The sequence below is a fragment of the Gadus chalcogrammus genome, chromosome 2 (genome assembly GCF_026213295.1).
Source record: "Gadus chalcogrammus isolate NIFS_2021 chromosome 2, NIFS_Gcha_1.0, whole genome shotgun sequence".
Lineage (NCBI taxonomy): Eukaryota > Metazoa > Chordata > Actinopteri > Gadiformes > Gadidae > Gadus > Gadus chalcogrammus.
The window spans coordinates 376,941-392,145 of record NC_079413.1 but is presented as its reverse complement, the minus strand read 5'-3'; the positions used below and the strand labels follow the sequence as shown (position 1 = coordinate 392,145).

The window sequence follows — 15,205 nt, the reverse complement described above, 5'->3', positions numbered from 1 at the left end:
AGAGTGGATATTTTATGTAAACGGTTGGCAGAGAATGGCAAAAATCATTATTGTGCTCCCGTTTTCTCTGAATGACGGTATTAATTAACTATCAGGTACAAAATGCCATATATTAGTATGTCTATGTGGACCTCAGTACATATTACCAGATCAAAAACAAAAAGGGAGTTTGGTTCTCAGCTCCTTTCAGAGTTGGTTTGGTTTGATGTGATTTGAAAACGTTGGTAATATATACCATATAATCCAATCATGTTAAAATTACAGGAACAAGGGGTAACTTTACCCTATTATTGATTATATGTGAAACAGGTTAATTGTCTTTAAAGCACATTACAGATATAAGGCCTAATAAAAGCCTTTAGTAAGGTAGAAAAAGGGGAACATCAAACTATGTTGGAGATGTTTAACTAATGAACATTTCAGTAAACAGCGCCCTACAGATAAGTCACTGCACTCTGCCCTCATTAGGACCTGGGGGTTTGCTCAAAGGCAGAGGTCAGAGGGTTTCTGAAGCAGTAGGCCTACCAAAAAAGTGCTAATTTCATCTGTGTGTCAGGTGAATCATAGAACAAGCATTCACTTCACCAACCCTTCCTACACGTATCAATAGAACCAATGCTCAAATATTGACAAAGGAACACACCCGTGTCCGGTTCCTGCTGTAGAAGTAGTCAGAAGACATCGCTTCAAAATGTGTCGTTTTATTTGGCAAACTTTGTGTGAAACACAGCACATCGTGGAAGGCACTTGGAGGAAAATGATTCAAAAGTCCTTTAACAAAAACAATGGATACAAGGGAACGGAATCCTAACTGATGTCAGAAAGAGAGTAATATAGCAAACCTAGCGAAGTACAGCAACACCAAATCTAGTTCAATGTAGCTGTTAAACACAGCAAGCCGTTTTGTTTATCAACTATGCATTTCCGTCGACTAAACATTTTAAGAAAACATATAATTTTGAATTAATGTGTGCAGGCATACAAGATAAATGTACAACCACCGTGGATTGAAAATAAAATACAACCTTATATACAGATGTGCTTTGGCATCTTGTTGAAACACAATGTTAGTACATATACTATTAATGGTATTGAAAAAAAATATATATATATTAATCAGTGCCGAAAGGCCCTCAAACGAGTGGTTAATAACATTGCTATTTATATTTAAAATTGTAAAATCCAAGTGTCGACTAATAAATAACATAGGGATTTGGGCCAAGAAAATGACTATATATTATTCTATATAAGCCAGTTATGACAAATAAGTAATTTTCCATTATTCAGCAATTTCCCTTGCAATGGCTACAACCCAAAATAGAGGATAAGTTTAACAGCAGTCCCGTTCAAATCTCACAAGGTGAAACTAATCATAACGGCCTTTTTGGAGAATGGTATTCAATACTTATTTAGTTTTGTAGGGAATGTCCCAATACAGGTGCATGCCAATTGTTTAAACATCAATGTATCATTCAAATAATACCCATATATTCTACACCAAATAAAAACCCCAAAAAACAAAAGAACATCCTTTGATATCTTTAACAAATGCAAAACATCACTTTTTGCAAGAAAAATATCAGCATCGAAGCATCCGTATGGAGTGCAAAACTCTCGATAGCAAATAAACTGTGGCCACTTCTTTATTAAAAAACAAACAGGAAGGAGAAAGAAAGACGCGCGTTGGAGGTGGCGGAGCGAGGCCGCGGGCCTCAGTACGCGGGGGGCTGGTACTCCCCAGGCTGCTCCTGGGTGCTGCTAAAGGGAGACTGCTGGTACCCCTCGGGACCACTGTTGGGGTACGGCGGGTAGGTGGGGGGGTATGCGTTATCCAGGGGGGCTGGATCTCTGTACTCCTGCTCAAAGGCGTCCACACCTTGACTGAATCTTCTGTACGCAAAGAATGTCAGCGCAGCCTGAAGGGGCAGAAGGACATCATCAGAACAGACAGAGGGATATAGTATGATATGGTACCGGGAGATATAGTATGATACGGTACCGGGGGATATGGTATGATACGGTACCGGGAGATATAGTATGATACGGTACCGGGAGATATAGTATGATACGGTACCGGGAGATATAGTATGATACGGTACCGGGAGATATAGTATGATACGGTACCGGGAGATATAGTATGATACGGTACCGGGAGATATAGTATGATACGGTACCGGGAGATATAGTATGATACGGTACCGGGAGATATAGTATGATACGGTACCGGGAGATATAGTATGATATGGTAGGTACCGGGAGATATAGTATGATACGGTACCGGGAGATATAGTATGATACGGTACCGGGAGATATAGTATGATACGGTACCGGGAGATATAGTATGATACGGTACCGGGAGATATAGTATGATATGGTAGGTACCGGGAGATATAGTATGATACGGTACCGGGAGATATAGTATGATATGGTAGGTACCGGGAGATATAGTATGATACGGTACCGGGAGATATGGTATGATACGGTACCGGGAGATATGGTATGATACGGTACCGGGAGATATAGTATGATACGGTACCGGGAGATATAGTATGATACGGTACCGGGAGATATGGTATGATACGGTACCGGGAGATATAGTATGATACGGTACCGGGAGATATAGTATGATATGGTACCGGGAGATCTAGTGGCACGGAGCCGGGTGGCTCAACGGACATCTGTTGGACCAGGGTGAAATCCTGGAGCTAGAGGTCAGCTTTTACTGCGCGTGTCTGGATTGCTTATGAAAATGGTGCCCTCGTCAAAGTACGCATGTGTATCTTATGACTGATATATTTGTATAATGTAGTGTACAGCTTACAGTCCTCTTAAGACTGGGAGGAATGGTGTGTATAATGTAGTAAACAGCTTTAAGACTGGTGAGGAAGGTTTCGTATAATGTAGTGTACAGCTCAGTTGTCAGTCGACGTGCACCAGATGTGGAGTTAAGTATGACAATAACGGAGGGAACGGCGTTCCATCTCGTCAGACTTCTCCTTCATGTTAATGCTTTGATTGTTCCCGAGTCCCAGATCTCACGTCTGACTGGCGTCTCAGCACTTTGAGAACCAGTCCATTCACCGTGGGCGGGACCTCGGTGCCACGCGAGTCCATTTGGTAACTGTGTGTGTGTGTGTGTGTGTGTGTGTGTGTGTGTGTGTGTGTGTGTGTGTGTGTGTGTGTGTGTGTGTGTGTGTGTGTGTGTGTGTGTAGCGCGACACTAGGTCCACATCACCCCCCCTCCACGTGGGAGGACGGACTGCTATCGACAGCGTCGTTTGCCAGTCAAATGCAGTCTTCAGCGGGTCCATAAACTCACCCATGAAGCGATGGAGAAGAAGGAGAAGGCGACCACGGCCTGGGCGGCGTCCACAGCCACCCCGGACAGGTCGACGGTGAGGGCCCACTGGTGAGCCAGCAGGCAGAAGCACACGAACCACAGGAACGTCCATGCTCCTGAACCAACACATAGACGTGCAATGCAACCATTATGGGATGCATTTTCAAAACCACTTAACGATTCCACATTGTGTGTGTGTGTGTGTGTGTGTGTGTGTGTGTGTGTGTGTGTGTGTGTGTGTGTGTGTGTGTGTGTGTGTGTGTGTGTGTGTGTGTGTGTGTGTGTGTGTGTGTGTGTTTTCTAATGTGCTTATTAGGCCTACCTGAAATATTGAGGAAGTTCACACTAAACATACACAAAACTAACTAAACACTATAGTTTTAAAGCTACAATGAAGCTTTCATGTAGCCATAAGAAGGTAAAACATAATTACAATTATACAAATGAAATAAAACTTATTTTACCATTATCATGTTTGTTTTTTCAGTTAGTTCCACTTCCTAAAAGGACTTTTGTGACCCAGACTGAGGACAAGCCGCACACTTCGTACCTGAGAAGGCCAGATCCCCGGTGACAATGTACTTCCTCTCTTTGGCGTTGCTGATCTGAGGTTGGTACGCATCCAATGCGAAGAAGACCATACAGGCGATGAAGGCCAGAACGCCGATGGTGACCCCGTAACTGCAGGCGCTGTCGTTCTTGTTGAACATGCAGGATGCCTCTTGTGCTTTAGCTGAATTGATGTAGCCTTCGCCTGTGATGGTTGCAAAAACCACAATGGCGAAAATCTGCAGAAGGGATTGTATATGTTAAGAAGAGTGATGGTGATAAAAGGGCATTGGGTTTAAAAAAACGTACAGCAGGTCATGTGCTGATCACACGACCAGGTGACCAGTTACTCTCAGGTGAAGGCCCTTCAAGTATGGCTACAAGTCCAATCGAAGAGTAACTCCGTTCTTCTTAAGTAAAGACAATGTTTACATTCATGTTTTCCTTTCATATGGTAGAATGCTCTCAGAGACTGTCGCTCCACACGGCCAGATAATGTTGGGAGACACTCATGTTAGGAGACTGTCTCCTATGAGAGGAGGTCACACGTCACAGCTGCCAGCCAGGAGCTTGGAGCTTGGAGGACATTGGTCTGGGTTTGTAAAGCAAACACCAGGAGTATTCTCCGAATGGTAATCTCAATAATAAAACTACAATCGTTACGGAATTAACAACATAGTCGAGAGGGATGGAAATAATCTACATCAATCCCAGCGCAATGTCATTCTCTGAGGCGTCCTCGCTTCCAGAGTTTATACAGTGGTCGTCATCTCATATCACATATCTTTGTGAGTACGCTCCACAGAATGTCGGCAGGTCGGCCTTCACGTCTTGACATCCAGGATGTGAAGGTGCAGCGCGGCTGGCGCTCTTACAGCAGGCATGACGGTGGCTAACATCGGCTAGCCGCCTAGCTCCAGACACTCACCCAGCTCAGGAACCGCGTTATGGTCTGGGGCTGCTTCACAAAGTTCACCAGGTCGAAGGCACCTCCGGCCAACGAGGCCCCGTAGGCCCCACTTTCCATCTCTTCTTTTAACAACAAAAGTCACTTTCTGAAGCTTCACAGCTGCTGCAGTCCGCTTCTCACGGGCTTCCTGAAACTTTTTAAAGCCCGCCCCTTCCTCGCTCGGGGAGTCGGGTCGCAGTCACATGTTGCTGGGCACCGGGCAGTGCGTTGTGTTGATATATTGCATGGAGGGGACCTGTTGCATCAATTGTTGCATAAGAAAAAGTTATTTTAACTTTCATCTATTGAAATAGATGAGGAAAGTTTACTCTTTTTTTTTTTAAAGTAAACTTCAATGCTGACATTCTGACAAAATATTGCAGCAAAATAAGTCACAAAACAACACAGGTGAGGGTATGGGATCGATATAGGATGTGTGTCTTCAAGTGGTGTAGACTTACATCTGAACTAGATTTAGGCGTTGACTGAAATGTAACGGGGGTAGAAGGCCCATGACTTGTTGACCAGGGGGAACTTCCACCACACTTGTTGTCATACCCTGCCTACATTGAGATGGGAGGCAGGGCATTGAAATGTTCACCTTCAACTGCCACAGTGGAGGATTTATAAGAGATAATTGCCTTCAAAGATCAACACCATTTAGCAAAGTTTTCATATTGGCCAAGTACACCAATACACCAATCCCCATATATGGGTGACAGGCCAAATCGGCCGATCAAATCGGCAAACCGATATATCGGCTTGAATGTACCCAAAGAGAACGCCTGGAACTGGATTTTACTAATGTGCTGATGCTGGCGAGAGTGGGAGGGAGGGATACGGGAGAGAGGGAGAAAGAGAGAGAGAGAGAGAGAGAGAGAGAGAGAGAGGGAGGGAGGGAGGGAGGGAGGGAGGGAGGGAGGGAGGGAGGGAGGGAGGGACTGACTGACGGATGGACCACAGAGGACATAGTTTCCATGACTTGTTTTGATACTACTTGTTATTCCCGCTCCGGGGACTGTGATTGGACGAACACGGCCCAAAGTAAGAGACTGGAAATGGAATTTACGCAGTAGAAGGGACAGGAAAGACAGGTTTCTGATAACACACAGCATCCCCTCCTAGTGTTAAAGCTTATACACATTTAGCTGACAGCTGCTTCAAAAGAGAATACCTCCCATGGAATGATCACGATCCGTTCGAATCATAATCATATTATGTTACATTTTAATGGCAATCACAGCTTATTGTACGATTCCGTTTTGTATTTGTATTTTGGATGCACCCCCCTCCCACCCCGATGTCCTCATCCTCGATAGCCCTAACCACTTCCACAGGAGCTAAACCATTGGTTCACTAACTTACATTGCAGTGAGTTTACAATGGAGGGTTCTTACTCGAAACATTAAAAAAACTATTAGCTGAATTCCCTTATACCCCAAATGATTTGAAATGAACGTCCAGTATCAAGTTATCCTTTAATGAAAAATGCCCCAAAATATATTCTCTGATTACATCTTAAACGAATGTTTGTCGACCTACGATAATATGGGGTTATCAGACAATCTTGAAAAAATAAAATATAACAAATAATATTGTCTGTAGAATGGCCTTTGGCTTCATCAAGTTGTTCAAAAAACATAAATAAATACAATTCTGACGCAAAGTAAAGTAAGGTCATTCTTTTTTTCAAATAGAGTAGAGAATGTGTTTTGCCTCTTATCTTGTTTTCCACGAGCTGAAATGTATGCCCAGGTAGTAAATTGGGTAAATGCTTAACTGTGAACTAAGGATTATAAATAAAAGGACCGCTTGGTGTTGCTGCTTAATTATGTTTTATAACTTGAAGAAAACCCTAATGAGGTTCAAATTGACCATTGAAGCTTAATCCATATAAAGAGGAAAGTTCGCCCCCTGGTGGTGGATGATGATTATCCACCAGGGGGCGAACTTTCCTCTTTATATGGATTAAGCTTCAATGGTCAATTTGAACCTCATTAGCGTTTTCTTCAAGTTATAAAACATAATGACGTACAAGGTTATTTTTTGTTGTTGGTGTAGTCCGTCTGCCTATTTGCCTTGCTTTATTTGCCTTATTATGTCTGCTTTATTCTGTTTTCATTTTGCCCTCTTTATTCGGAGGTAGGTTATTAGAGAACATCACAAATTATCATTACATTAAAAGCAGAACCCTTATTCATACCAACGTATTGCGGGATCAGCTGCACACACTTTCAATTCAAGGAGGGGAATATGAAACCATGGGATCTCCCAGTTTCACATGATGGAAGGCCTATATGATGAAAGTTGTACCACTTAATTTACTTTGAATACCTCAAACGGATTGATATATTACATATTTATTAGTAATATAGCGGTGTGGTTCGGTGTTCGAGGCTGTTTGTTTTGGTTAGCAGGAAGCCGATAAGATACTTGAACGGCCTTCATTAATCAGGGCAAAGGCCGCCGTCCATTGATGAACTACATTACCCAGAGGCCTTTGCACGAACCCAGACCGGCTAGTTGGCGACGTGGCCTTGCGACGTAACGAACGCGACCGGGTTGATTCAAAAGGCGCTGACGTCTCCTGACCGGCTTGTGTTTCGAATCCATTAACGCTCCAAGATGTCTGGGAAGATTAAGAACCGAAGTGGGGCTAACGCCGACCTAACCTCCGGCGGCGTGTCGTGCGATGAGCGCATCCTCCGGGACTGCCACCAGCTGTACGCGGACCCGGAGAGCGGTGAGTTGGCCGGGGAGCGGCGTCACCCGGCGGGGCTCAGGGAGACGTGGCGGCCCGGGGAGCGCCGACACCGGCAGACTTCAGTGGGACGTGGCGGGGATTGTTCGTCCGTGTTCGTCTTACACGGAGAGCTAATGTTCGTGCCGACATGGCTAACTATAACAGAGATGGAGGGCTTTCCTCAAGCTGACCAGACAATTAGCAGCAGTGTGTCCGTTGGCTCTACGGGCAAGCCGGGCGCACAACACGGTCTGGCGGCGCTGAACTAACGGTTGGTGGGCGGCGAGGGCTCCCATAGTCTGGTACCATTCGGACTCGCATACCAGTAGTCTCTGGATTTATTTTAATTATTCTCAGTCTATAATACTACAATACATTGCTGTGTGGATCGTGGTTGTGTTTACCCCACAAACATTGAACCAGAACCGGTGCTGCATCATTCGGTTCCACAGAGGAACGAACCAACGTGACCCACCTGACCTGTGACCTCAGGACGAACCATGTGCCCCCTCTGACCTGTGACCTCAGGACGAACCAACGTGACCTGTGACCTCAGGACGAACCAAGTGCCCCCTCTGACCTGTGACCTCAGGACAAACTAACATGACCTCAGGACGAACCAAGTGCCCCCTCTGACCTGTGACCTCAGGACAAACTAACATGACCTCAGGACGAACTAACGTGGCCTGTGACCTCAGGACGAACTAACCTGACCCCTCTGACCTCTGATCTCTGACCTCAGGCCTCATCACCGTGGCCCAGTCCGTTGGCGTGACCCTGCTGCCTCCCAGGAAGAAGATCACCGTCATGTTGATGGGAAACCACTCTGCTGGGAAGAGCTCGTTTATCAACTGGTAATGTTTCTGCTCCCCCCCGTAGCGCCATTAAAAACTAGACCATGCACCAAAGCTCATCTTGAATGCTCTAGGAAGTCTTCTTAAGGGGAATGGTTGACCAGGTCATAACCCTTCAGTGATTAGCCTAAGGGGTAGTTAGTTGATGCTCCACCAACGCTGCACGCAAGTCGTCGTTGACTTTCCTCTCCCAATGATGAGTGACACCTGTTAGGATGCGCATCGCGGTCCGGCTGTCTGACTCCCCCCCCCCCCTCCCCCCTCCTCCTCCTCAGGTACGTCGAGGAGCACATCCAGCGGACGGGCGTGGCCATCGAGACGCAAGGCTTCAGCTTCGTCACCAGCGGCCGCAAGAGGGAGTCCCTCACAGTGAGTCTGAGACCCTCCATATCGTTGGGGTCCGACCGGCCCATATTGAACCACCTGGGGGTCTGGAGACCACATAAAGAGCTGCTTTCAAACCGGGTTCGACTAATCACCGGAGCTAAAGCGCTCGTGGGCCTTGGTCAGAAAGCCATCGCACCGTGCGTGCTTTGTGACCTAGGGGGGCTAATGTCTTAAGGTCTTTAAGCTAAGGTCGTTCAACCGACTCTTGATTGTGTGTTCTTCCTCTCTAGGGGAACGCCACCCTGCATCTCTACCCCCACTTCAAACCTCTGCAAGAGTTCAAAGGTGATCCGTCGCCCTTCGTCTGCCAGCCCACCCCGGTGGCGGCTCCTCGTTGAGCTCCGTCCTGGGGGGTCTCCCCCTGTCTCCCGGTGTATTGACCCCCGCTGCGCCCCTCTGACCCCCAGGTGTGTCGGAGTACCTGGGCACGGAGGTGTGCACGTCCCGGCAGAAGCGCTTCAGCCTGGTGACCTTCGTGGACTCCCCGGGACTGGTGGACGGGGACATGAAGTACCCCTTCGACGTGGACGAGGCCATCATGTGGCTGGGTGGGTCCACGGCGCTCTCTATCCTATTGGCTCTTTGTTGCTCCTCCCACCTGGCCCCTGGTTAGAGGCGGGGGCTTTCCTAACGCCGCGAAGTCGGCCACGCCGCTGACTCCGCCCACGCTCTTGACTCCGCCCACGCTCTTGACTCCGCCCACACCGCCATGGCCCAGGTGTACGCGGAGGTTGCCGTGTTTGTTCACAAAAATAATTGGTGAATCGAAGCGCTGCATCAGGATTCGATCGCTGCAGCCGATCTAGAAACCCTCCGGCCACCAGGACTACTGCAGTCATATGGTGGTGGTGGTGGTGGTGACACACGCCTCAGATAACGGTGACCAGCGAGGCGTTGACCCTCAAGTCAACAGGCTGTGTGCAGCTCTCTGATGCCCTTTGATCCTTGTGGTGAAGTTTGAGTCTGGCCATCGCAGGCGGCCCTGATATCCCAGCGCAGATCAGGGGGAGAACAGCTCACGTTTTGTAGTTCGGCTGATTCCCGCCATGAAGGCCTTTCTAGCATTGCCATCCTTTCCAGTACCTCCGAGACCCGGTTTCATAATTTGTTCCCTGAAGCTGCACTCAACCCCTCTTTGAAACACGGGGGTCAGGTATTGAGTGTCTGTGTTTGGTGTCCCTCCCCAGGCGAGCTGTGCGACCTGATCCTGGTCTTCTTCGACCCCATGGGCCAGGCGCTGTGCAAGAGAACCCTGAACATCGTGGAGCGCCTCAACGAGAAGCACGGCGACCGGCTGCACTTCTACCTGAGCAAGGCTGACGAGGCCGGGAGCGAGTCGGACCGCCAGGTAGGACCCCCGCACCGGCCCCCCCAATTAGCAAGGGGCCCCCAATTAACACCAGGACCCCCAATTAGCAAGGGCCCCCAAATTAACACCAGGACCCCCAATTAGCAAGGGGCCCCCAATTAACACCAGGACCCCCAATTAGCAAGGGCCCCCAAATTAACACCAGGACCCCCAATTAACACTGGGCCCCCAATTGACACTGGGCCCCCAATTAACACTTGGCCCCCAATTAACACTGGGCCCCCAATTTCCACAGGCCCCCCTCAATTTCCACGGGCCCCCCCAAATAACACGCTACCCCCAACAAATGCAGGGACCGCGAAAATAAACAGCGGCCCCCAGCCCACGCCCGATACATTGGGTCAGCGTGACCTTTTAAGACGATTGCTCGACGTTGGATTCCTCCGGTCAACAGAACCAAAGATAACGTTGAACCCAGAGCCGAGGTGCTGATGGTGACCCAGACAGTCTGAATGCTTTAGTCCTTGGGGGGGGGGGGGGGGGGGACCCCATTACGTCATTAATGGGCGGGCTCAGCTGGAAGGCCCCCGTAGCAGGATAACGACGGGGCCCGGGGAGGAGCTGACATCGGCGTGTTGTCTCGTGTGTGATATCGACGCCATCAAGCGTTGATTCGACTCTTATTAACATTCTTCAGGAATTTGCTGCGTTGTGAATGTTCTGTGTGGATGTATCAGCATGGAGCTGTCTGGGGGGGTCAACCCAAACAACTGATTTGCTGATTCTAAAAAAGTAACGGAGGTGATGAGATCGGTGTGCTTATCGCCATGGCTACCGGGTCACCCAAAGCCCCCCCCCCACTGAGACTCACAGGAGGTTGACTCCCGTGACGCGTATTAGTGGACGGATTAATGCGTGGCCCGAGACGTACGGCCTCCAGCAGGACAAAGACGCCTTGTTGAGTCCTTCCAGAAGTCCCCCTGACCCCCTCCTCCTGGTCGCTCACCAGACCGGGACCCCCCCCCCCCCCCCCATCAGTCAGGACATGTTATCCTCAAGAAGGCCTCGTCGATTTAATCCAATAGTGTCATTAGAATGTTAACATGACTGAGTATATGTGGTGGAGCAGTCAGGGTGTAGGGTGGAGTATATGTGGGGCTGCAGTAGGGTGTAGTATATGTGGGGGTGCAGTAGGGTGTAGTATCTGTGGTGGAGCAGTCAGGGTGTAGGGTGGAGTATATGTGGGGCTGCAGTAGGGTGTAGTATATGTGGGGGTGCAGTAGGGTGTAGTATATGTGGTGGAGCAGTAGGGTGTAGTATACGTGGGGGTGCAGTAGGGTGTAGTATATGCTCCATCAGGGCTGTGTGTGTGTAGCAGGGTGGTGTTCTTCATGCCTGTGTCTCCGTCTCGTTCCAGAGGGTGATGATGCAGATCGTCCAGGAGCTTTGTAAGCGACCGGGACTCAACAAGTGTGGCTTCGACATGCCCACCATCTACATCCCCAACCCCAACAAGGTAGGCCCTGCCCTAACCAGGTAGGCCCTAACCAGGTAGGCCCTAACCAGGTAGGCCCTAACCAGGTAGGCCCTAACCAGGTAGGCCCTAACCAGGTAGGCCCTGCCCTGGGGCGGAGCTTAACTGAACTGGCTCAGCTCATTCCTCAGTCCATTGTGCCAGAACCCACTTTGGCAACAGTCCACCTGGCATTGCCTGTTCTTCAGATCTACCGCGTCTAACGACGAGTAAAACCTATTTATTTTTAAACTTGTAAGTGAAGAAAGGTGCTTCCTCTTTTAATGTATAAATAGAGCCTCCGTTAAAGTGCCGATTCTAAATCAAATGAATGGTTTCTATTTATCGGTCTCTGTGGCCCGTTTGGTCGCATTGGTGGGAGTGATCGAATGTGTCTGATTTTATTATTAATAGTTGATTTTTTTTTTTTTAATAAAATGGTTGTAAAAAGCTTTTTAAATGCCTTTTGAATATATATACCCAAGATGGTTGACTGTGGCCATATCCTCCATCTTGGATCGGTTTAAACGCCGGTGAAACATGTCACCCGAGGTTTGGGCGTGGCCTGTGGTCACCTCCCCAAGATGGCTGACTGTGGCCCGGGGTCACCTCCCTAAGATGGCTGACTGTGGCCCGGGTTCACCTCCCCAAGATGGCTGACTGTGGCCCGGGGTCACCTCCCCAAGATGGCTGACGAGGCCCATGTAACCTCCCCAAGATGGCTGACTGTGGCTCTGTGTCTCCTGCAGCCCAGCCGCTGTGTGAACCAGATCGAGGAGGTGTGTCGCACGGTGGAGAAGACCATCAACCAGACGGTGCAGAACACGCTCAACTCCCTGGAGAAGGACTGCGAGGTCATCACCGAGGCCATCGCCGACACGCTCGCCGTGGACAGGTAGGGGGCCGGGGCGGTGTGGGGGGTACGACGGCAGCTGACCACGCACCGACGATGATGACGCTGATGAAGGGTTCCCTACTGATCCGCTTCCTCCTGCAGGCAGACCGGCGCCCAGAACCGCCGGGCGCGCTGTAAGGGCTGCTTCATGGCCCTGCTGGGCTTCGTGGTGCCGCTGGCGCTGCTGGCGCTGCTGGTGCTGGGGACCCTCTCCAGAGAGCTGCTGGAGATGGCCCTGGGCCCCCAGGGCACCGAGGCCCTGTCCCTCTACCTGGTGAGTGGTTAACCCCCCCCCCAGGGGACCGAGGCCCTGTCCCTCTACCTGGTGAGTGGAGACCCCCCCCAGGCCCTGTCCCTCTACCTGGTGAGTGGAGACCCCCCCCAGGCCCTGTCCCTCTACCTGGGGAGTGGTTAACCCCCCCCCCCTAGGCCCTGTCCCTGTCCCTCTACCTGGTGAGTGGTTAGGCCCCCCCCCAGGAGGCCCTGGCCCTCTACCTGGGGAGTGGTGAACCCCCCCCCCCAGGGGGCCCTGGCCCTCTACCTGGTGAGTGGTTAGCCCCCCCCCCAGGAGGCCCTGTTCCTCTACCTGGTGAGTGGTTAACCCCCCAGGAGGCCCTGTCCTTAACCCCCCCACCCAGTGGCTCCTGGGGACACAGGCTCTGTTCGTGTCGGGGGGGGGGGGGCAGTGTTTATATTATGTACAGTATTCTGTTCACGAGCACTTGTTGATGATCGTCTAGAAGCCGTCTGGGACCACAGCGTCCATCTTCGTCATTCAGTGCGTGCCTGGGTGCTGCTGGTAGGACTAACGTTCCCCCCCCCCCCCCCCCCCAGGCCCCTGTGGTGCGCGGGTTCGAGTCCCTCTCTGTAGAGCACCAGCTGTACGCCTGCGGAGGCCTCGTATTCCTCTCCTTCCTCCTCCTCATCCTCGCCCGCTTCTCCTTCAGGTACTGTGTGTGTCTGTCTCCATGGCAACGTGTGTGTGTGTGGGGGGCCTGTCCATGGCAACGTGTGTGAAGGAGCGTGTCCATGGCAACTTCTGTGTGTGTGTGAGGGGGTGTGACCATGGCAACGCGTGTGTGTGTGTGTGTGTCTGTCTCCATGGCAACGTGTGTGTGGGGGCCTGTCCATGGCAACGTGTGTGTGTGTGTGTGTGTGTGTGTGTGTGTGTGTGTGTGTGTGTGTGTGTGTGTGTGTGTGTGTGTGTGTGTGTGTGTGTGTGTGTGTGTGTGTGTGTGTGTGTGTGTGTGTGTGTGTGTGTGTGTGGGGGGTTGGAGAGATGCGTCCCTGTGTGGCTGTGGGTCTGATGCGAGGGGGTCCCGGTCTCTCTCTCTCTCCAGGACCCGAACCACTCTGTCCGGCCGGCAGAAGAGACAGCTGCAGGAGAAGCTGGAGTACGTGCAGGACGTGGTCAAGAGCAAAAAGGTAAGAAGGGCTTTCTCTCTCACGAACGTGGCGCTAAAATAAATGTTGCATGAAAGGTTCTAGGAAAGACATGTCAGACTGTGCTAATATTAAGAGGAGCTCTGTAATAATTTGGATAGGGTAAAGGTTTTGCCTCATCGACACATCTCTGCCTTTCTACAGAAAAAGTTGTACAGCGAATACCTGCGCCAGAGTGTCGGAGATCAGGACATGGACATGTAGAGAGGACCGACGCCGCTGCAGGAAACCATTCCCCCGGGACGGTGGTTCGGTGGGGTCACGGTGGTTCGGTGGGGGCACGGTGGTCCCACTGGTTTAGAGAACCCTGTGGGGTCACGGTGGTTCCACTGGTTTATAGAACCCTGTAGGGTCACGGTGGTTCCACTGGTTTATAGAACCCTGTGGGGTCACGGTGGTTCCACCGGGCTTAGAGAACCCCTTAACGCGCTGACTGCCATCTTTAGAATAACTCTTGGTCAGAACGTGGATGTAATTTGTGAGTGACCCGGTAACACTATAGGCCTTTGGTAACAGTGCTGTCCATACTGTAATGTTCATCTGCTCCTTTATGCAATCGCTGTACAACTCAAACCATGCAGTGCTTCAGGATTAGGGTTATTCTGCGTTTCCTGTTTTAGCACTTCTTTTTTTTTTCACAAGGATAGCCTTTCTAACTTAACTATTTTTGTTAATCATTTTTAAAAACGGCATTTATACTATTTTCCAGTGTCAGGATTACAGGATCACAGAACCACTTAAATATCTATTTAAATAACGTAGCCTATTTATACGATTACAGATGTTGTATTTTGGTGAGATGGCATTTAGCACTGGTATCCTTGAGTCACATTTTTCACAATGTGCAGTTTTTTTTTTTTAAGATCTCCAGCATTTTATATTGTATGTTTCACACAAGTGGACCGTTTGTCAAAGAAATAAAGTTTGTTATAAGTGGACCAGCATTCAAACGCATTCAGAGGGTAATTATGTACACTGATATCATTGTAACATGTTTTTTTCTGTTTTAGCTGACAAAAAATGTAAAAACTTTTCTATTTCTTTAACTACATTGTCCCCGCCATTTGTTAAATTGATTTGAATAAAGGCACAACATTTAATAAAGACGGTTTTGGGTTTCTTTGCTGTACAACGTGGATCGATCCTTTCAAGACCCGATGGATTCTCAATATCAAACGGAGCTACCATAGTGGAATCCACCTGTTGGGTCCTCCAGCAATCCA

The 15,205-nt window shown here is 49.4% G+C and overlaps 2 protein-coding genes across 2 annotated transcripts; one reads left to right on the top strand and one right to left on the bottom strand.

The window, feature by feature from the left end:
- Positions 1 to 652: 652 nt before the first annotated feature.
- On the bottom strand, positions 653 to 5,022 carry LOC130405742 (synaptogyrin-2-like). Its single transcript, XM_056610920.1, has 4 exons — positions 4,818 to 5,022; positions 3,891 to 4,128; positions 3,320 to 3,456; positions 653 to 1,916 (listed from the first exon to the last, which is right to left on the bottom strand). Exons 1-4 carry the CDS (start codon positions 4,914 to 4,916, stop codon positions 1,713 to 1,715), a joined length of 678 nt encoding a protein of 225 aa, XP_056466895.1. The 5' UTR covers positions 4,917 to 5,022; the 3' UTR covers positions 653 to 1,712.
- A 2,018-nt stretch (positions 5,023 to 7,040) lies between these two features.
- si:ch211-11k18.4 (uncharacterized) lies at positions 7,041 to 15,105 on the top strand. Its single transcript, XM_056609621.1, has 12 exons — positions 7,041 to 7,581; positions 8,324 to 8,435; positions 8,711 to 8,804; positions 9,053 to 9,107; positions 9,230 to 9,370; positions 10,010 to 10,170; positions 11,549 to 11,647; positions 12,394 to 12,539; positions 12,642 to 12,813; positions 13,374 to 13,486; positions 13,880 to 13,964; positions 14,127 to 15,105. Exons 1-12 carry the CDS (start codon positions 7,464 to 7,466, stop codon positions 14,184 to 14,186), a joined length of 1,356 nt encoding a protein of 451 aa, XP_056465596.1. The 5' UTR covers positions 7,041 to 7,463; the 3' UTR covers positions 14,187 to 15,105.
- Positions 15,106 to 15,205: the final 100 nt, after the last annotated feature.